The sequence below is a fragment of the Ammodytes marinus genome (assembly GCF_949987685.1).
Source record: "Ammodytes marinus genome assembly, chromosome: 10".
Classification (NCBI taxonomy): Eukaryota; Metazoa; Chordata; class Actinopteri; order Uranoscopiformes; family Ammodytidae; genus Ammodytes; species Ammodytes marinus.
In genome coordinates this window covers 15,095,103-15,117,855 of record NC_137214.1, presented here as the reverse complement: position 1 = coordinate 15,117,855, position 22,753 = coordinate 15,095,103, and the positions used below count along the sequence as shown (strand labels likewise).

At 39.5% G+C, this 22,753-nt stretch overlaps 1 protein-coding gene across 3 annotated transcripts in view; it reads right to left on the bottom strand.

Moving 5' to 3' along the window:
• fgf13a (fibroblast growth factor 13a) overlaps positions 1–22,753 on the bottom strand; it is a gene marked incomplete at both ends in the record, with an annotated part of 100,436 nt that overhangs the window by 2,865 nt on the left and 74,818 nt on the right. For 2 of the 3 annotated variants that reach the window (XM_080035814.1, XM_080035816.1), the window contains 3 exons: positions 263–461; positions 11,095–11,198; positions 16,652–16,762. In XM_080035814.1, coding sequence (XP_079891940.1) covers positions 263–461; positions 11,095–11,198; positions 16,652–16,762 — 414 coding nt within the window. Of the gene's footprint in view, positions 1–262; positions 462–11,094; positions 11,199–16,651; positions 16,763–19,015; positions 19,206–22,753 lie in introns of those variants that run through there. The other variant, XM_080035815.1, reaches the window with a different exon arrangement.

Sequence of the window (22,753 nt, the reverse complement as noted above, 5' to 3'; positions counted from 1 at the left end):
AGCAACTCATTTGTCTTTTGGGAAAAAGAAATATCCACATTGACTGAAAAGTATAAAGAAAATCGGAGAAAAAATTGTGGTTTTCAGGAATGGCTGCCCATCCATTCATTATGACAGACGTTTTTTTCACCTGGCCTTTGAGTGTTAGCCCCTATAGGAACAACTAAACACTATTTGAAATTCCAATTTCATCATATCACTCATTGTATGAACTAGTTTGTATCAGTTAAATGCGGAAGAGGATCTTGGCAGACAGTCTTACCTTTGAGAGGTTTGGGAAGGAAGTGGGCTGCTGGCTTGTTCTTTTTGACATGGTTCCCCTTCATAATTTCCCCTTCTTTGTTCAGGCCGAGGTACCAGCCCCTGCCCGACTGCTGCTGTCGGTATATCATGGAGGAGTATGTCACATAATAGTTCTCGAACACCGACTCCTTGAATTTGCACTCTGGCGTAAAATGTTCCTAAAGGGAAAAAAAGGGAATAAGCAGATAGTGTATAACAGTTGTTGGACAGGGATTCACATGGTAACAATAGTATGAACAGAAGCAGCTGAAATGCGATAGTTCATTATACTTGGAAGTGTTAATAACAGTACATTGCACCACACGTCCATTCCAACACAGAATCGGCCATGATAAGAAGAGGGGAAGATACCATCTCATGGCCATCCCCGTGCCTTTTAAAAAAGTTTTTGTCTCTGGAGAATCTTCTAGATCTATTCATTCCATTTAATCTAGTGAATAATGTAGCTCTTCATAAGCAATATAACAGTGATGTGACAGATGCAGAGGAGCATTAATAAAACATACAAGCAAGAATGAAGTGTATGTTCTCATTTCTCTCACTAGCTTTTAATTATACATGGGCAGTTCATTATCTTTCAGTATTGCAGATTATTGCACACTGTATTTAGGAGGATTTTGTTGTTTATGTGTATTATAATTAATTATTGCCATTGACTTATTTAACTCGACTTGAATTTTTTTATTTTGCTAAATGTATTCAGAGTTTGACCTGTAGACTTGCTTGTATTAAATAATATTGAGGAGTGATGATTCAATATATCCACCCCATAGCCTAAAGGTGGATTGTTTGGGTGGTGGTGGGGCATAAATGCAGGCAGCGATCTAAGCCACACAAAAATGATATAACAATGCTTTACGAAATTGGCTTTAATATTTGTATATGAAATATTTGCGCATTTGGCTAGTGGATAAATTATGTGTGGATTCTCCATCTAACATTTTATGTAATTGCGTCACTTCCTTATTTCTTCCACAAATGACTTGGCCGCGGGTAAAACTCCTCAGAGAGATGCGACTTTGCTGTTCATCTTCTGGACTTCCATACTGTGCAAGACTTCACTCCACCTTTCTGTCTGACTGAGAATCTGGTTGCTATTATAGGATAAGGCCATTAATGCTTAAAACAGTGTGGCGGAAGTTTAGGTCCTAAGAGGCAGGAATTTGTGTGCATGCGCTTCGATGAGTGTGTTAGTCCAATTTGTTGAACCGTTTGGGCAGCGAGTTTACAAGACAGCCTCATCAGTTTGAAGACAATTTCCCCCGAGAGAGACACACAGTGTGTGAGGCGAAAGAAAGCAACTAAAGATAAGTGAAGATAGTCAGCAGTGAATTGATCTTGCCATGCATTTAAATTCTCTACTTACTGTATATCGCTCTGACAATGGAAATGTAATAACCACCACAACACACAGGTACACACAATTGGAATAAACAATTCAAACTCAAAACGGCAGGTAATTCAAAAAGAGCATTCCTAGAAATAGAATGATGGATGCTTCTTTCAGACAGAACCAAGTCAACTTCTGATCAGTCCTATGCCACTTTAAAAAAATATTGCTTCGGTGGGTGTCAGTGAGAGTGATGATGTGTCCACAGGGCCAAATACCTGCTGTGAGATCATGATAAACAACATGTCACTACCAGACATTTAGTCATCTATTACATCTCCTGTATTTATTTATGTTTTTTTAACGGCTCGACAGCATCACTCACTCTTCATGTGCGACGCTTACAGGACTTCAGAAGACTAACACTAATAAATAATATAATAACTGTGTAGACAATACAGCTAAAACCCACAAGCGCAATGGAACTTAAAAGCAGTGAACTGTTAAAAGAGCAACCTAGCATACATCCACATTGTATTGTTTGTCTTCGGTTACACCCAGTTACAGAGCCCATTGCAGTCATTGTACCCAGACCCACCTACAGTCACTGACAAGCAGACTCATTCTTCATACCCTTTCACTGATCTCGCGTTCACAGACCACAACAGACACAAATCTCTGACAGGAACAGAGTTGAAGTCACAGGAAGCTTGTGACATGTCACCTCAATGGGATAAAATCCTGTTGGCTGCGCCGTGGTTTCTCAGTTAAGCTGCAACATCACAGGGCTACTACCAAACACTCTAGTTGACAAAAATGCTAAGCACAACAGGAGGGCTGCCAAAACCAGCTGGGAGCTTTTAGTGTAACAGTGCAGTAAGAAGTAAGTCTCCGTTTCTTATTTCAGCCCAGAGTTTGTTTAAACCGCTCAGACAAGCTCAAGTAAAATGGAACAATGTATACCTCTGTCTATGCCCATTGCCAATAAAGTCTTTGTTTAACACTCAATATTCTGATATTGATATATCAGATATCTGGTAGCTTCCTAAATTCCTAAATGTTTTTATTTAACACATTAATACCACAACACATTCTATTAATCAAAGTGATGTAGTAGCTAATGTCAAATTTCTATCATGTTAAGATGTATGTGCTGTAAAAATCAGAGGCCACAAACTGGGCATTCCACAAGCAAATCTTTGGATACTCAAACTACTTGTCTGTTAGATGAATGTCCAAGCAGGAATGAAACAAAACTGCAATGAATGCAACTCCAAAGTAAAAAAAAAGATTCTACAAGCTGAACATAGTGTATGTCTTTAATTGTCTCTCATGGTCATACGTTTCTCATCATTGTACCAAGACACGCATGACCAGCTGTTACCCTCCACTCTGGAGTCAAAGTGTAAATAGAAATTTGCTTCGGAATAACATTCCATGCCAATTGGAATATTAATCAATAGTAACATATTGACATGCTGTATATAACTGTATAGAGTATACTATATTTGATTAACCAACAGAATGGTATGTGAAAGTCTACAAAGTGAATTATACTAATTTATTTTTCAAAATAAGATATTCTTTAAGGTTACCAATGCATATAGTGTATACATTACAATTAGATATGTGGGGGGGGGAGCACAAGCTCTACTACAACTCAAACCACACATTTGTAGTCACTACTACACGGTTTTCAGTAGTTGAGATTCTGAGCTGGTTCCATAGAAATCAATATCTGTGAGGGGCCATGTCTGCACATAGTTTTCCCTTCGATCTCAGCCTCAGTTCCCTACAAGATGGTGATCTACAGTGGATTACTGTGTCTTTCCTGTATCTTCCATTTCAATTTTCTTTATTAAACAATATTTTCATTTGCATGCGTTCATTAAACATGTTAATGTAGTGGTTATTGCAATTGTTTCTCCTGTCCATAGGATGCACAGAGATGCCTGTTTGGAGTACAAAATACAACGTCTTTATTCTGCGTAAAATGCACTCTTCAGCTCAACTGGAGCTATTAGGCAACAAGGAGTACGCCAAATCAAGTGGATAGCATAGCACTGTTTAAAATAGACTTTAAACCAATGTGAACCAATTTGTTATGTGCATCCGTCTCGTCTCATATTAAAGTAACCAAGCTTTCTTTAAAAATGTAAAGGCAGCCTTGGTCCTTCCCATAGTGAACTCAGCATTGACCTTCGAGTCTAGTATGTTGTGTAGACTCATAAGTAGACTTCTAAGACATTTGTAACCCTAAAATGTTGGCATTATTTAAGTCATCAAAGTCATTAGACTGTCATAGATTAACCCTGTCTATGAGTTATTGAGTGGGAAACTACTGTAACGTAGAATAATTTTTAAATATTGGACATATAATCTTGTCTTTTATTGTATTCTACAATATCTTTGTGCAAACAAAATGAACACAAAACCTTCTCACACATAGTTAATTTCTCGACTTTTCACCACTCATTACCTCAATATCTTCCTTCTTTCTTGCTGTCTGACTGATTAGCAGCAGCAGTCTCAGAAAGGCTTGTCAGCGGCCATCTCGGCGTGAGCAGCAATTGAGTGCTGAACAATGGGCTGCTCAGCTGTCAAGCCAGGAGTTCTGCTCTAGCTCTATTACTGAGCTTATGTGGATTTGGCTGGTTACACTCGCCCTGGAAAAGGGTCTAATAGTCCATTGATAAACAGACTCACACATATAGATACAGGCTTTATTCAGAGCCAAGATGCAGGACAGGCTGCCAAAATGGTAGGGAACCCCAAGTTCTATTCTAACAGGACTGTAATAGACTGTTGGATTATTTGTGAATGGGCTCCAGTAGCGTCCCCATCAGATCATTAGCACAGTTAAGGCTCATGGATCGGATCAGTTTATACTTGTTTACCCTCCGATATCCGATCCAGTGATTTTGGCAAGTATCATACAAATTCCGTTCCTGAGGTTCTGTGTATCCCTATGGTACTTGTAGCCCAATAGGTTTTTTTCTGATCGAATTGGCTGGAGGAGAAATACTATCATAATCAATCTCTTCTGTAAAAGAGATCGTCCCAATTTTTCACAGGACAAGCCAAATCAATGCAGCACAGTTCCCCTTGTGTCTTCAGCTGCCATATCGAAATGTAGACGACACCAATTATGACAGTGGAATCAGAGTGCTATTTTAGTTTCTCCGCAGGCAAGTGCTTGTGAGACTCACACAAGCCAATGCTACGGCTGGGAAGTGAAGACAAATCTTCCTAATCCTGCTTTTCAATGTCCCAGTCTTTTCAGTCGAGCGGAAGTGGATTTAATAGCACCTTTATCTTTAGATAAAGTACCCTCATAGTGTTCATTTGTTTGGGAATAAATTGGAGAGCTTAAAGCTAGTGGAAAAGACCCTTGCAAATACCAAAAACAAATAAGACACACCCACGCAGGCTACACATTCAATCCAGTAGCACACACACACACACACACACACACATTAGCACACCACACAAACTAGTTAATGACACAGCTCAATGGAGTGAAACCTTACAGCAGTGGTTATTTACCAAAGGCACGGCGCTGGCTTTATGATTGAAAAGGTTTGGGTGCGAGCCAACAAGAATGTTAATCTAAATACATATAGGTTCAAGTGCAACGATATACAAACTTCTTGGCTGTTTTGCGGGCCATATTTCTTTATTACATGCACATGAATATGATTCTATAATGTGCTCTTACACAACATCTGCATACCTTATATACAAGTTTTCAGAAAGTCATCTGAATCACTCTTTTGAAGTTAGAATTAAAATCTAAACCTAGTCGTAGAACAAAGATGGAAGGAAAATGCTAGAAGTGAAAATGTAATGCTGGTGACACATTTGTCTAGCAGTCTTTATTTTCTATTTACGTCATCATCGTCGTCATCTTCATCATCATCATCATCATCATCATCATCATCGCTGTCATCATCATCGATGTTTAGCTGGCCTCTAATAAATATCCAGGGTTCCTTTATAAATGAGTAAGAATGTGATTGGGTTTCATTTCTTATGCAGGAACTTTTTCACAGGATGCATGCAGAGACTTAACTTGCCCCATAGGAGTTAGGTCAAAAGAGTCCGTTAACAACGCTAACCTGATAATATCTCCAGTGTGAGAGCCCTGAACCCTACATTAACGCACACTCAACACAGAGTTAGTCTAGACGAGACTCACATAGAGCCTAAGGGACTCACACTAATTCAAATATGAGTATAAGCAGGGGCGTAGCACCAAATTCTGGGCCCCTATACAAAAAGTCCTGATGGGCCCCCTGAAAAGCGGTCTTACAATACACATGTCTCTCTGAGCCAGACAACTCCACAATATTTCATCTGATGAATGTCCAAATCATTACTTTTACCAGTGTTTCCCCCATAATATGTCTTAGTCAAGGTGGTCACTGGACAGGGTCACAGGAGGCGTGGCGCAAAGCGCGAACATTTTGGGGGTATTTTGCTCAAAGATGCCAATGCGCATAGAAATAAACAACTGTTTATTTGAATACAGATGTGCAATTTTGTTTGCTATGTGCAAGTATAATTTTACAGACAGTACAAAACACAATTAAAGAAAACTTCTACTGTTTTTGTGCAATACTATGCAGACACACTAAATACAAATAATAGACCATACACTTGTGTAGGCACATCAAGTGCAAATTAAACTTTTTAAAGTTCCTTTATGGATAGGGGGCTGTGATTATTGTGGACAATAGGCCTACTGTGATGCGATAGCCTATAATTAATTAATGGTTATTATTAGCCTACTTGCTTGATTTCTTTTTAAATACAGGTTGTTTTGGAACATGTCTTTCCCAATTTAAAACATAAAAATAAAGCAGCATTGAAAATTCAGAAAATCAATCTTGTTGGCCTACACTAGCATGCTGTTCTACAAATAACTCAATAGTTGAAATAATAAATACAATGTGTTTTCCCCTTAAAATGTCGAAATGCATTTCAAAGGCAGTAACAGTGTGGCACTTCTTTAAACTTACTGAAACTTGCAGGGGCCATCACTCTCATGTATTCATCAGACTTTTCTTTGCGCTGTCTGAGCTGATAGATAGGTTGTGTTGCCACAGTGATGTGGAGTCTTAAACTGTCCTAGCTTTGCCAGCACTTATTTCTGTACAGCTAAATATCCCCATAGAAACATCGCTGCGTTTATTTTCGCCACCAGTTCAATTCAATGTTGGCTTGCTCCTGCTTACTCTCCCGCATACATGGCTTAGTCATGCGCAGGCCCCTGATCTCCTTGCAAGGGTCAGGGGCCTATCACGAGCCAGTCAATTATTTCTTTTTTTGGAATGGCATTGTTCAGGGCCTTCAAATATCGGGGCCACACATTTAGCTTGTTAAAAAAAAAAAAAAAAAAAAAACATTTTTTTTTTTTATGGGCCCCCCTCTGCCTTGGGCCCCCCCACGACTGTATCACTTTTCTACCCAGTCCGTCGGCCCTGAGTATAAGTATTGTATACATATATAAAGATTGCAGATTCAGTATTCACTGCATTTCTACAGATATATGAGAGCGTATTGGGTTGGTAACTGTGTTTTTGCGGGTCATGGTGGATTATGATGACAATATTTGTGTGTATCGTGTTTAATACTGCTGTAGTTCTGATGCAGGACTTGATCATATACTTTTGCAGGGAAAAAAAACAGGAAAAGAAAAGACATCAAAGTAAAGTACATATTAATTGGTTCTTCCACTCCCACACATTAATGGCGATCGATGAATATATTTTCACTGGTGCATTCTGCTTCACCCACACATGTGTACGCTCTTTCTCACTACTGATCACACACACTCTTTTTTTACTCTTAGAACTACAGGACTATGTACAAAGAGATGCATGTAAACCTGATGTATATGTGACGCAACTCAGTCTATGCTCTTAAAGTGACAAAAATGAAAGCAATAAATGGAAACGCAAAACATGACGGTTAAACCAAAAACATGCATATACATTTAAAATTCAATATGCATTTGAATTTGTTTAAAAAATGGAAATAAACTATAGCCATAAATCACATGAATCCTATTTATTACAGTATACTACACACATTTACTCACCATTCAGTCACGTTTCCATTTATGTATGCACTTAGGCACATGCGATGCAAATAGGTGCAATAATAAGAGGCATGCAGATCTCATTAGCATTGCAGCGATCTTGCAGCAAGTCTCTCTAATTTAGTTGAAACAGAGAAGCTCTACAATCCATCCCCCAACTACATTCTTCCAATTTAACACACAATATGCACTGTTTTTCCACAAGAGCTGGTATTCAGAACAGTATATTGATATACTTTATGTAGCCAGCACTCGTTTTCGACTGTGTAGCTTTTAGGTACTTCACTATTTTACTATTGTTTAACATGTGTAGGCCTACATAAAAAAACATATCCTAATTAAATAAATTACAAATTCAGTGAAGATTTAAGTATTGTCTTGTTTTTACAGTATTGATTGTCATTCAAATTGTGTAAGTTAAAGTTACTTCAGAATCCTGTTTCCTTTTGTTTAAGTCCAATTTATTAAACCAAAATGCTAAAATACACCTTTTTTTAATCAGATACACTCATTTAAAAGAGCAAGTAGGAACCATGGGTTATCTTCATTGTGTCATGTATGGCATTTTCTAGAACAGATCTCAGAAAATCCTTCAAAATCAAAGATCAACGCAAAAATGTTATCGCATGGGCCTTGAACATGGTCCTCATCTTGATTAAGAAGACACATTTAAAAGAAATCAAGATATGTCAAATCACACCTTTTTGGAGGGGGAAATGTTTTCATGAAACCTCAATGTGTGAATGTTCACATCTTGAGATACATTGACCCTATATCTAAGGTCAAGAGGGGTGTACAATATACAATTGAATATCCTCTCCATAGCAACTTATTATGTGTTATAAGGAAAACATATACAATGCAAACCAAATATGATCCAGTACAGAACCCTGGGGCACACCACAAGACAGAGCTGTCTTCTTATTTAGGATATTTGATCAAAAGGTCCAAAGGACATTATACTCCTTCATCGCTGTGTATTAAGATTGCATTTTAGTATGAGTACCGTTGTTTCAGTCAAGAATTCTAGCAGGATATTAGTTGCTTGGCATCCCGGCTTTTCTTATAACTGTTTCATTCAAAGGCAGTTCAAACCTTTACTGCTGCTTCTCTATGCTTTTAAATCCTTGGCTAGCTAGATCAATCTTTAGTAAATTAATCTTTCAGCTTGCTGCATATGCTCAAGACAGCCTAATTCAAATTATTGAAAACACACACTGGGAGCTGTGGGCTGCTGGGAGCCATGTTAAATACAGTGCATGAAAGTCTCTGTGTGTGTGTGTGTATGTGTGTATGTGTGTATGTGCGTATGTGCATGCGTCTGTCTGTCTGTGTGTGTGTGTGTGTGTGTGTGTGTGTGTGTGTGTGTGTGTGTGTGTGTGTGTGTGTGTGTGTGTGTGTGCAAGTGAGCGAGTGAGCGAGCGACAGATAGACAGTTGAAGGAGTATGTTTTTCTAATTTTTTATTCCTGTATTTTCCCCCTAGGCATGCTTAGCTGAGCCAACCCCCGTGGACAAGTTGTCAAACAAATGCTACAGCTCATTAAAATGTAATTATAGGCAAACCACACAATCGCTCGCTACAGTGATTTTGTTGTCATTCTTTTGGTCTTACAAATACTGGATTGAATGAGATCTTTGTTTTCGAAAACACAACCTTTTTTTTCAATTGATGAAAATATTAAACTAAATTTGGCAAGACAATCAACTTTGCTCAATTGGATGTATTTAATATTAAATGCTCAATGACAGGTATAATTACAACTGTGCATTATCCATCATATCAAAGACATAAACTCTGCTGGATATGTCAAACACTTTGTTCCAGTTCTTGAATGCAACATGTATCATGAATATAAGTAAATGTTGACAGAAAAATTATTAGTGTTTTTCTATTGATCCCTTACAGAAATAATAATTTCTTCCTACAAAGAGAATACCATTTTCAACAGAACAGTACTCTCCAAGCTAATAGAGATTCAGTTGGGGGTTTGCACACTCAGCCTAAGATAGAATAGAGATACATAGAATCAGTGAGCATTGACATTCTCACGCCGAGCTTGTGTTACAGTGGAGGCTGAGATGAAATATAAGTGTTGTTGTTTTGACATTTGTTCAGTGATTGTGATTGCAGTCTTTCTTTCTGACATGTTATTCTATCTAATCGATCTATTTAATGGTTTTAATTGCAATGAATTACTAACATTTTTCTTTATCAGCTATCAGGTGTTTCATGTATGCGTCACTATCTGTGGCTCATACATCAGCTGATCCGCAACCAGGTTTCCAGTATGATCTATTCATATTTAAACAGGTTTACAGGTCAGCCTTTGCTTCCAGACAGTTCTCACTATAAATTTGCTAATATATTTTAAATAGCAGCTTTCTATTGTAGTGGTGGTAGCATACGTTTATTATTTATTCCTTTCAGCAATACCATTGTTGTTTCTTAAATCTCTGGGGAGCTCCGTCAAAGAGCAGCGCCTCTTTCCACCAGCTAACTGCACAACCATTTGCAATTCATTGACGTAAGTGTCTCTGACTGAACTAATGTTTCGCTGAGAGCTATCACATTAACCCTGTTTAGTAATGCATTTGTGTATTTGTGTGTATGAGAGAGTGAAATCATGGGGAGAGAGAAAGGGGCCAATTTTCCTTCTTCCTTCATCACATTAGTGTCTAAGAATGACAAAAGTAATTTGTCAGTGGCAGAACAGACCTTTAAAATACAGAAACATCTTTACTAATTTGACTATGAGGATTAACACTGTTAACATTCAATGTGTTTGTCTGCACACCCTCTGGGTAGGCACCCATGCATCCAGTCAGTCTCCTCTGTGATGCCACAATGGCGATGGTGGCATTTCTAAGGGACATTGTTCGGCCTGCAACTGAATTATGTATAACCTTTAATCAAAGATGAAAAGCCAGCTGCCACGATCAGATATGTCAGTGCTCTGCCTGTTAACAGAATCCTTGAACTTTTTATTGACACAGAATTAGATCACAAAATGATGCTACTTTCTCATCAGTTTAAGGATGATGATTTGTCTTGGTGGGTATACGATGAGAGTGAGTCACCCCTATTTCAAGAAATAATATATAAGGAAAGAAAACACATTATTTCTGCTTAATTATGAACCCTTTAAGTAAAAAAAGTATATTCTCCCTCTTAAGTTTTCTGTTGTATTCTTTCCAGCCAGTCGCTCATGACACCATAGTAGCTCCAATGTCTGCCAGAGTCCTAACATTTTGAATTTTTTTGCACAGCTGGACTAAGTCAACCACTACTGGGATAGAGACACATACGCATGCAAGCACTTGCACATACATTGTGTACATACAAATGAGGCACTTACGGATGTGTACAGGAAGCCATCACTGTTCATAGCCAGATAGAGTTTGGTCTGCACCCCCTGGATGGCCACCACTCGCAGCCCCACTGGAATAAGGTTGAACGTGCCTGGAAGGAGACGGACAGCCGAAACACAGGATTAACATAGTGTAAATATGCGTTTCCATCTAACACACTTATTACATTGTCAAAACCAAAAATAGAGACATAAGACATAAGTTCAGGGACTCAGCCGCGCTCTCCCAAGGGTGTTTTATGAAGCAAATGATCTAAATCAGAAACAAAAGCAGAAAAACAGACAAAGCAGCTCACAATGTTGTGTATGCATGCACATTAACTGGAATTGTATTATGTATAAATGTAAGGCTTGCAAACACAATACATCTTAAATTAGTTGACAGTGCTATGGTCTGACAATGCTCGTCTCTCCATCATGTCATCTACCAGCAGAAACTATGGGCAAGTTGCGACGGAGCATTATAGTATATGACTGCACTTGCCCAGCTGGTCCATAAGGTAAACCTGTTCCTAATGAAAGTCTGCCTGCACTGTTTACTGAGTGTGTCTTGTGTCATAAGACACTGGGAGGGGAGCCCATGGGATGGATAGAGGAAAGCACATAAACATCCAGCTGTAAATATGTAGTCTTGCTTCTATCCATTAAAAGGAAACTTATCACTTTTTTTCTTCTGACTATTGTTGACATTCTCACAAACAGGGGAGCCATCAGCAATTATGTAGATTTGTTGTTTGATCCCTTTCACCGTAACAAATACAATTAAGTAATGTCCATGGAAGAATCACAACATTCATCTCAAGTTTTTTTAGACTGCAAATTGTCACATTAGGACACCGACTCAGAGTTTTAGTCATGTGTGAGAGGAGAAATAAAGCTTCCTTCTCAAATCGGTTAAGCTGTGAGCTTATTAAAGGGGGCTTCTTGTCAACCAATTAATATACCCCTATCTCCAGTCTCTTTTAAGCAAAGTGCACTATACTGTGCTATTTGATGGGCTGCCCTAATCGCTTTAACACTGCAGACCTCCTTCAGGTCAGGGTCAGGGTAAACTTTATTGTCCTGTTAAGGAAATTTGTCTTGGGCATTGTGCTACATTTTGCTTAACCAGTAGACAACAACAATATGACACAGTAAAAACACAGTAAAACCTTGGCCTACACATTGGACAAAGCTAAAACAACGAGAACATCACACGGTAATTCTAGGACATAAAAACATTCAGACAATTTAAAGTGCGAGGAAAGTGCGAGAAAAAGAAAAAGTGCTTGAGTTTATTGCACACTGCTCTATTGCACGTGGTCTATTGCACTAGTTAACCAGGCCTATGGACATTAATGCATTTAAAATGCTGTACAGTAAAGTGCTGAGTGCTTGTGTCCATTGCCCTATGGGCTATTGCACTAGTTTTTATGATTGTTCAGAAGCTTAATAGACGCTGGTACAAACGATAATTTAAAACGGTTCGTTTTCCATCTTGACATACGAAACCTTCTTCCTGATGGAAGAAGCTCATATTCAGAGGATAGTGGATGAGTGGAGTCTGAGGAGATGTTTCTCTCTGGGCTTGCATTGCAAACAACAGCCCTAGAAATGCATAATGTATCTGCCAGGTAGAGTAAACGGGCATGGCCAGCATATTCTTGATTCAGTAGAAGGGCAGTTAGGTCCCAGAACGACCTGTCTTCCCGGTTTCTCTCCCTCTCCATCTTGCTATCTCTCTCTCAGTCTGTCTTTACCTTCAATTTTGGATTCTTGATATACCAAAATAAAAGTGTTTACCTTACAGTACACTCTTTTCTGCTTTCATATCCTCAATGATTGTATTTCAAATAATGATACTAATTAGTGCAGCAGTACCCCTTCAGTAGGGGGGCCTGTTCAGGACATTCCCGTACCACTAATTGTATTGTGATGTACTTCACAAAGGATCTGTTACGGTAGCAGTGCAGACTCATTCTTTTCGGCCACTCCAAGCTTTTTGGTCTTTTCCTACAGAACATCTGATCCACACAATGTCACACTCTGAACGGCAATCCCTTCGGGTCCTCATTAATACACCTACAGTTGTCCTTTCCACGTGCCCTTGCTGCAGAAATCTGGCACCAAAGTTTGGATGGCTTGACCTGGTTTTTCCACCAGTAGTTTTTTATATCCATTTCTCCAATAAGGGCTTCTCCTTAATCATCATGGTTAGATTTTTCAATTTTATTTTTTGGTGGAGAACCCTTTCTTATTTATATTATAAGGTTACAATATGGTTTATTGACTTTGTTAAATAACTTCAGCTAATACAAACATGACACCACAGCCCTGATAAGGCCAAAATAAAACAGCACTCAGAAGAAGGCTCCCATGAGAAAGATACAGCACTGTCTATCTTGAAGCTTTCAGGGGACAGACTGGTGTATCTTTGCTGATGCTTTCTTTGGCAACTGTGTGCTTTACAGCAGATGCTGCCAGTAACATGTATATTTAGAACAGATATGAACTACTTATAACCTTATTATTGTTACTGTGTGCAGTGTACAGTCGCTGTATCAAGCTATCAAACTAATTATAGATCTACTTGCCAAATTAGTATTTATTGGGACTGTCAAACAAAGTCAAAGGAACTATGAAAATATTAATTTAGCAATTATGGGTTACACAGATGAAAATCCTCGCTCAACCCAAACATACACTATAGTTGGTGTAAGTACATTTTACTTAACTAATTCCCCAAAAAGGGCTAGGGTTATTATTTTACGAGTGTAAGTATGGCGTTTTTTATTTATTTATTTTAACAGTCTTCCTTAGTCTTTCTGCTTTTTTGTGAGGTAATGTTTTCATTAAATAATACGCTCTTCACTACTTTGTCAAATCAAGAGGATATTACCCATTTGGCTCTGTGGAAATACATTTATTGTCATTTTTATTTGTATGTAGCACAGTATTGTATTAAATGTATTGGTGTTGGATGGAATTCTTCTGCTGCTGCTGAAACAGCTTGCTACATGAGCCGTTCTTTATAACTGCACCCATCTTGCTCTGCGTCGCCCACTGAGTTGTATCCCTTTCTTATCCTACCATGGAAAAAAAACGAACACATCTGCAGTCCCACTTCATTTCACAAGGATTACCAGCCGGCGCACTGATGGAGATTTTCAAGAGGGGAAACCCAATTACATTCTGGCTACTAGAAACACCTGAGCACACTGAAGAGGATGACAGGTCCTGCCACCCACTTGCAGACCTTTCCTAGTGTCATAGGCATTAAGAAGGGTTGACGGGGCCGGAGGGACACTTCTCGCAATTGCTTTCAGGCTGTCTCTGTGTTTCGCTCAGCTTACACACTTGGATTCATGAAAATAAACCTGAAGGTTCTATAGGCAATCACTAAACATATTTTAGTGACATTCATCCTCTCCGCAACTCATTTTGGGAGCAGCATGCCTGCAATTATTGGAGCAGCCTAAATATGTCAACACAACATTGTTTTGTCGCTATAAAAGAAAGCTGTTGTGACAACATTACACAGTACTTGTCACTTGTCACAGCACTGATAGAGGAAAATTGGGTTAGTTCAGAAACATGTTGTACAACTCTTGTATTTATCTAGACATTTGTTTTGATTATAGCACAGTTGCAAGAAGGATGGCACTGTTTTTAACAGTCTGCTGACTGTCTGCAGAGGAAGTTTAACACTTATATGAGTTGTTCCTTAGTAAGACACAAGACATGGATGCACTGTTATAGAATAGTTTGCTTTAATTTCCTAAAGTTAAAACCTTCTTTTGAGACAATTTATACAAGGATGAAGGTTAACTGTAAAGTGTGACATCTAGGATACCAATGGAGTGCATATTGAACATTTAAACAGTACCCTCCTTCTTTCAAGAAAAAGATAGTTGACATACAGTTCTGTCTTTTTCTCTCTCTCTCTCTAGATACCCAGTGGATTTGCTTTTGATACAACACAGAGAGAGAAATCACTAGGATTTATGAGACTTGGATTTGTTATTTCTGACATTGTGTGCCTTCCTAATGAAAATGTCACCGCAATATCAAACTTCTTTATTAGCACAGCCACATCGCCAAGTGTGTGTTCTCTCAGCAAGCTACAGGAGCAAAGATCAAATCCTTGTCTGTGCGTGCATGTGTATGTGTATGTGTATGTGTATGTGTGTGTGTGTGTGTGTGTGTGTGTGTGTGTGTGTGTGTGTGTGTGTGTGTGTGCATCCTCGCGAGCATTTTGAGTAGGTCCTCTCCCACCATCACAAGACACCAGAAGCTCCAAGAGGACTGCGCTCTCGTCACCATGGAGACAAGCGCACCCAGCGCCTAACAACGCTATTTTTGGAGCAGTGCAAAGAGCTTCTCTCTTTTTTTTCCTTATTTTTCCTATTCAGCAGCACTCTTTAATTTTCTCTTCAAAAACTATTTTGGTTCCAATGCAGGCCAGTTGTTATATAAGTGAACAGAAATGTGCATCCTTGCAGACATAGTGGGTTGGGTGGTCATTATTTTAGGTGAAGCATAATATTGTATCAGCACAAGATGATTACTTTATCTTCGTTTGAACTCTTGAGCCGTTGTCTCCTATGTGTAGCAACTTAAGGTTGCTATCATTGTATAAGGAAGCAAATACCAGACACATCAGTGGTGAATTTCTGCTTAGGCAACATCCCAATTGCAGAGAGCTGCTTCTAGTTATATGTAAAATACAAAAGCCATCTCAAACCAAGAGAAGTAAATGAATGCAGGGGTACTTATTCAGGGCCTCTTGAAATGTTTACATCTGCTTAGTGTCAGGATTACACAGTAAGTATGACATCGAAGCTGTTTCAATGTGTGCCCTACAGATCTCTCCCTAAACAATATTGTTTCGCTTTGGTGGCAAAGCGGATTGAGCATATGTCAGCAACCGTTGTACTGTTCTAATCTTGAAAAGCATGTAGTGTTGAATGTACCGTTTAATTATGAGGTGGTCTACTTCTTCTATATTGTTGCCAGACAAGAGGCTGTGCTGTTACACTTCCATTGATCTCCGCTTTAATCTGTCTATTGGAAAACAACAAGCTGGTGGGTGTAATGGCAGTGATGGGGATGCATCAATACATAGAATGAGACAAAACTGGCTCCTGTCACAGAGGCAGTGTGTAGCAGAGGAGAAAGCCAATCATCATCATGTGTGTTCTGTGTTCAGAGATTGATTAGATTCAATTAAAACAGCTACACGTTGTCTTCAATGTACTGGAAGAGAAGAACGCCATGATTTTTTCAGTACAGTGAACCGATACTACAAGAACAGTGGAGTTTGAATGTTGTCAATAATTAAAATGTAGCAATGCAGTTGGCTAATTCAGCTTTTATAATCAAATCTAAGCTAAGAAAAACTACAACCGGAAATTGTGATATACTGTATAGCTAATGCAGGTTTGTTTGTAGTGAATGTAATTGACAGTAGCGGGTTAAAAGGTCCCTCTTAACAACGACAAAACCATGGCAGTGGAAGTATTGAGTAAGAGAAGTGTTGAAAAAAAAGTATTGGAGTGAAACTTACTGTAACCACTGTCCTCCTCCTTCGTTCCATCAATGGTTCCATCTGCCTGCAGCTGCAGGTGGAAACCTTGTCGACTGTACAGCTTGGTCACAATCCCCTTCAGCTGGGGCTCTGTGGAGGCACAAGAGACACACAGACAGGAAGACGCCAGCATGAAAACCCCAGATCATACAGGAACTTAAATGTAGCAGCGTTATGTCACTCGTAGCCTTCTGAAGGGACATTTTGAAGCTAAACTTTCATTGCACTGCTCGCCACCATTTTGGAAGTTTCCAGAGTCACAAAATCCCTTTTTCCTCGATGACAATCCTGTGATGTTTAAATAGTGTTGGAGTTAGAATCTGGCGGCCACTAGAACAGCTTCAGTTGAAGATACTTTCACATTGGTGTGACCACTCAGTCAAGGCGGTTGCCACTTCATTCAGGCCTGATAAGGGCTCTGGGCTGGCTGATATCCTACAGTACAGTACAGTACAGGTTTCCACTAATCCTCCAGACGCTTTATAAAGGCCACTTTCACAACAAAGAAATAAGACCACAGATGGACAACAAGAGCAAATTGTATCAAATTTAAACAATGGCTTTGGGGCCCGTGGTGACTCAGTGGTCTAAGATGGCTGAGGACTTTCCCTGCTTGTCATCCCCTTCTTTCTCCCTCCATGCTTGCCACCACTCACTGTGCAGACTCCCAAAAGAATCATATTGTGAAATTTAGCACATAATACAATTGAGTCGTCAAGTGCATTGAAACTCACCAGCAAATTGTAGTATTTGTGATAAATATAGTGCTTAACTTTTCAACACATTTTTGACAAGAAGGAGAAATATTTTTCAAATATCTGTTAGAAGATTTTAAAAATGGAGAATATAGTGTAGCAATGAATAAAACAAGCTTCAATAGGTCTAAAATACAATAGACTTAAGAGGCAAAGCATTTCATTTTGAAGTGGCTGGTTAGCCTGTCTGTGTAACATCAGTGTAATGTCTGATAACAGCTAAGTGCTCTCCATTCCCTGGTTACTGTGCCTAGTGGAGTGTTCTATGCTGTGGTTTACCACACCTTTCTTCTATCCTTTCATCTCTCTCATATTGCAGTAGCCTACTGCCATTTCTTTACTTACAGAGGTGACTTTTGCTAAAGAGAAGTTTAGACCAGAAATATTGTATTGTAAAACGTTTTACATTTCATCATTGGGTTATGATGCCTATAGGGGTAGCCTATAGATATGCATCAGACGGACGCTTCTAAAATATGGACATGCATTAAGAAATTTACAAATGTGCTGCAAATACAGTAGAGCATGACCATGTGCACACTGCATTACCAAACAATCCATGAAACTACACATAGTCCACACCATGCTATGTTCTTTTTGTTAGGTGAGCCCTCATCGCTTCCTCCACAAGGTAGAAACGGAAAATGGAAGTAAGAGAAGGGTGCAAAAAACTGTCAAGAGAGTTGCGCTGTTACATAAGCGTGCATCACAGAGTTAGTGATACAGAGTTATAAAACTGCTCAGAGATGAATGAAGTTGATGGGACAGACTAAAGCTTGGGGGGGAGGGGGGGACAGAGCCGAATCTTGTAAGTCTGAGCCGTTGTCACATCAAGAAACTGACACAACTGATGAAAGGTGTGCTATAGGGCCTGAGTAAAATGTGATCCGATCAGAACTGCAGCTGTGTTCACTTCAATTATTTATCAAGGATTGTTTTTTTCTTTAGGCTACAGAGAGACACTTCTGTCACTGCGATAATATGAGTGCTTCAAGAGCCACCGTGGACCTTGGCTCACATGTTGGGGGATACAGAAACAATACTTATTATAATCATATGAGGAATTACTTATAGTATTTGTGCATTTATTTTGAGTTATGATAACCAGGTACCACTTATTTTTTATCAGCCAAGTATTTTTTTCAGATGTATTTAAGCACCAAATAACTTGGGGAAACATAATGTTTGATCCAAATGGGAGCCAAAACAAAATGATGATGAAATGCCTATTTAACACTGGGTTTCAAATAATTTGAGACATTTTGAAATCATGTTTAAGTTATAGCTCACCCAAGGGTACCATATATTAAATAATGGTAAATAAAAAGTGGATCAAATAAGAAAGTGGGGGATGAAGTAGCAGTTAAATATATCCCTCAGAACAGTCTGAGATGCCCAAAGTGACCTCTCTGTGGACTATCTCCATGGGGGAACCCCCTCACTCTTTCATCAATCGTTTGAATCCAAGACAGAAATGTCGCAGTTCTTGTTTTGTTTAGGACATTTTTTGAAAATATAATAGCACCCTACCATAGATGAAGAATAAGTGATCATGAGGATAATATCCTGATGGAATTGCACAACAGACCTGGTCGTCTCCTTCGCCTCTTCTTGGACCCAAAGAGTTTGACCCGGGAGAAAACATTGAGTTTACTGGGTTTTTCACAGGTTCCTTTGGCTTTACTGGGGCTGCTAACGCAGCGGCAGGCATTAGATTTCTCCCGCTCCCTCGCCTGCCTCTTCGCCCTTATGAGGGAGCTGGCAATAGCCGCAGCCATGGCCAGTGTGGCAGCGCTCCGCAAAAAACTTCCGGGGACGCGTGAAAATATTCACCCTCCTTGAATCCAGAAAACTGAATTCCGAAGAAAAACGTTCAGGTGAACTGGTAACAATCGGAGGCAAATACAGTGATCGGTTTAATAAAGAGTCAGTCAAATGGGCTATAAAGAGTTGAGAGTAAAAGTCCCGGTAGTGGCTGTTAGATAATGTCCAAATTAATATGTTTTTCTTTTATTTGGGCGTTATTCAATAATTGTCCGTTGCATTTCCGAAAAAAAAAGTGAAATTAACCAAAAATAAAAAAGCTGACGTTCCAACGTGAAGCAGTACAAAGACTTCCACCGCTGCACGTTACGTGTTCCTCCAACTGTATCAATGTCTCGGCATCACAAAAAATACGCACAAACCCAGTCTCTGGAAGCGCTTTTGCATCATCCCACTGAACTACATTGCCGCACACATGGTATTCGAGTCGCCACAGAGACGTGAATGAACCTCAGTGCGCAGCCAAAGGATGGAAACACCTGTTTGCAGTCGCCGGGGGAGTGTTTGGCAATGCCCTTTATCTGGTTTCCCTAATCCCCTTCATGAAGCTGCTGCTGTGTGTGAGAGAGAGAGAGAGAGAGAGAAAGAAAAAAAAAACTACACTCTGTTTTAGAAAGACATGTAATGTAGGCGAATCACTGTGGAGATTCCATTTGTTTTTCTCTTTTTTGCTGAAGCAGCGAGGTAAAGGAAGGTGATAGGAGTCGCGCCATTCTGGATGCAGTATCCGAGCCCCGGCGCAAAGCACACACTCAGCTGTGCTGCTGAGAGCATACCACAGACTATACCTGGACAGTTAACAGTGGGGAGGAGGGAGAGGACTCACTAGTGAGAAACGATCCCAGGCAGTGTGCACACAAGATTAATATCTCCCGAACAGGCAGTCATATGGGATACATATAATGCTACATATCAAGAGAGAGGAGCGAAGTGGGGGCGGGGAGGTGGCAAATAGGAGACATACAGACGGAAGAGAGGAGGGAATACCAGACACTTTCGAGTAAACAAGCACAGAAAGTCACAAACTAAAGGTTACGAACAAATGACGCCACTCGGTTAATCAGGCTGCGAGGAACAGTGGAAAATAAATATTTCAAATATTGATGTGAGGATAGCGTCCAACCAAAGACTAGGCGGGAATTTCATGTCGTATAAAAAAAAAGAAAAAAAAAGTGATTAACTAGGCCTACATTGTAATGATATTAATTAAACAATGTACTTAATTAACTAATACAATTGTCTGATTTAGCGTGAAGATGACCGTGAGGGATGAAGCAGCGGGAAGCCATCATCACTAGTCAGCAATGATGTTAAAGCAGGATTATAGTGGAATGGGAAATGATTTTTATTAACCTAAAGCCGGTGGATGATAATGCATCGTATAGTCCCCATGCAATTATTAGTAACTTGAATTCCATTTGGAAAAAAAAAAAAAAAAAAACATGAATGCCTGACATTCCACCTTTGGTGCATAGTTCAGTATGTTGTCACGGGGGGTTGTCTGAAGAACGTATGCATAGTTAATCTGTGACTTTATGGGGATGGCGATCAGGCCGACTTCTGCTAAAGCGTAGTTTCTCCAAAACTTAAGGTAACAGACTAACTACGCATAAGTACTTTATACGACCCCACTTCAAAAATACTGAACTATCCCTTAAAGACGCCCATCAGCATATGACTTCAGCTGCTACTGTGTGCTGCGTACCATATTTGCCACTGTAAACCCCAGACCAGAGGTTACGTGCTTACACCGTTCTCTCTGTCACCCCTGACTTCCATCCACAACACTTTTCCCCTCAACCCTGGACTGAGCACAGTTAACAGCTTAACCAATGGTGCCATCTGCAGTCCTCAAACAAAAATGCCGGATAGACTTTTTTTTTTCTACACACCCAGTATGTACTATTTTGCGTTGATTGAATATGAGTCGTCAAAAAGTTGAGTCCAAAATTTAGCCAAATAGATCTTTACCAAACTAATCAAGCAGCTATTTAACAGATAAATCATAAACGTCCCACACGTTGTGTGCGTGTTGTGACTAAACAAATTGGAAAAGCTCCAACCAAAGTGTTTATCGACGGAAGCCCTTCAGCACCACGGACAGCTCCAGGTCCGTTTAACAACTAGAACACCAATAAAGCACTGATCAATAGAATACAACACTATTTAAACACTACATTACTTAAAGCCATAAACTGTTTAACTCAGAACAACTAGGCAGTATATCTGTCAATGAGAAATTACAAAGATAAAGTTAAGTAAAATAAATGAAAGTGCAGCATACATTTAGAAAACAAGCCCAGCAGCCTACCTGAAACACATTTTCTCAAGGGAAAAGTCCTATTCATCTGGAGCGGTGACTCGGCTACGTGCCGTCCCTGGGTGGTGAAGTGAGGCGAGTAGTCTTAGGGTTGTGCAAAAAATAAGTTCAAACCATTGTCAGACAACTGTCAAAAGAGGCGCAGCGGAGAAGAACGAAGCGAGGCGTGGCCACAAACGGGGAAGATCATTACAGGACATTAGCGACGTGCCATTATGACTTCTGCAATGCTCATTAAACATTCATTTAGAGGTTATTGTTGATCCGGCAAACACGGGGCGTGTGCTCCTCTTGCTGTATTGCTGCGAAGAAAAAGTGATCGAAAACGGAGGCTGAGGCTGGACTTCCTTCTTGGGGCAGAGAAGACTTCGCTCTCATATTACAAAAAATCATGTAAAATGATCCGATAATGCGTTGACTAAACCGGTTATACAGGCCTGTCCACTTTCGACTGAAAAAAAAGAAAGAAAATCGATGTACAACCAACGGAGCCAACATGCATTAGGGAAAGTGTTTTTTTTTACAAAGACAATGCTCTGTTCTCTGAAACTGTAGAGGCAGAAAAAAATGCCCAGCCAGGATTATTTATCATCAGGACATAACAAGCTGTAAATAAAATGCATACAATGTGCTCTCTTGCTTTGCTTGCACAGCTCTGCCATATGAGTCCAATTATGAAAAGCGCAAACACTGTGTGAGTATGATATGTTGCTCTATATAGACGTGATTGCAGAAGTGAACTTTATTGAGGCACTCTGATGGCCTTAAACGATGAGCTCTGATATGTACCGTCTATCCACTGACCATGCGCAGCTCTGAACACTAGATGGCGCACGTGGATTGGCTATCAAGACCATGTTGGGGAAATCCACCTAAAGAAAGTCAATGTACATTATATCAGTTATGTACATTTCTACACAGAGCGTCATGAACTGATTTAATCATTTGAGTTTGGAACATAAAGCAGTGTGGAATTATGTCATTTATATAGGCTACCCTGCAATATATGTACAAATGACTTCACATCAGAGTGAAACAACAAATCAATGAAGTCAAGTCACCACTGCCATAAAAATAAATATTTAATAATTCAGTGATAACCCAAGATTTGAAACGTTCAGCGGAAACAGGTTACCAATATATTGATTTCCTGAGGATGTGGTTCAAATGACATGAGACATA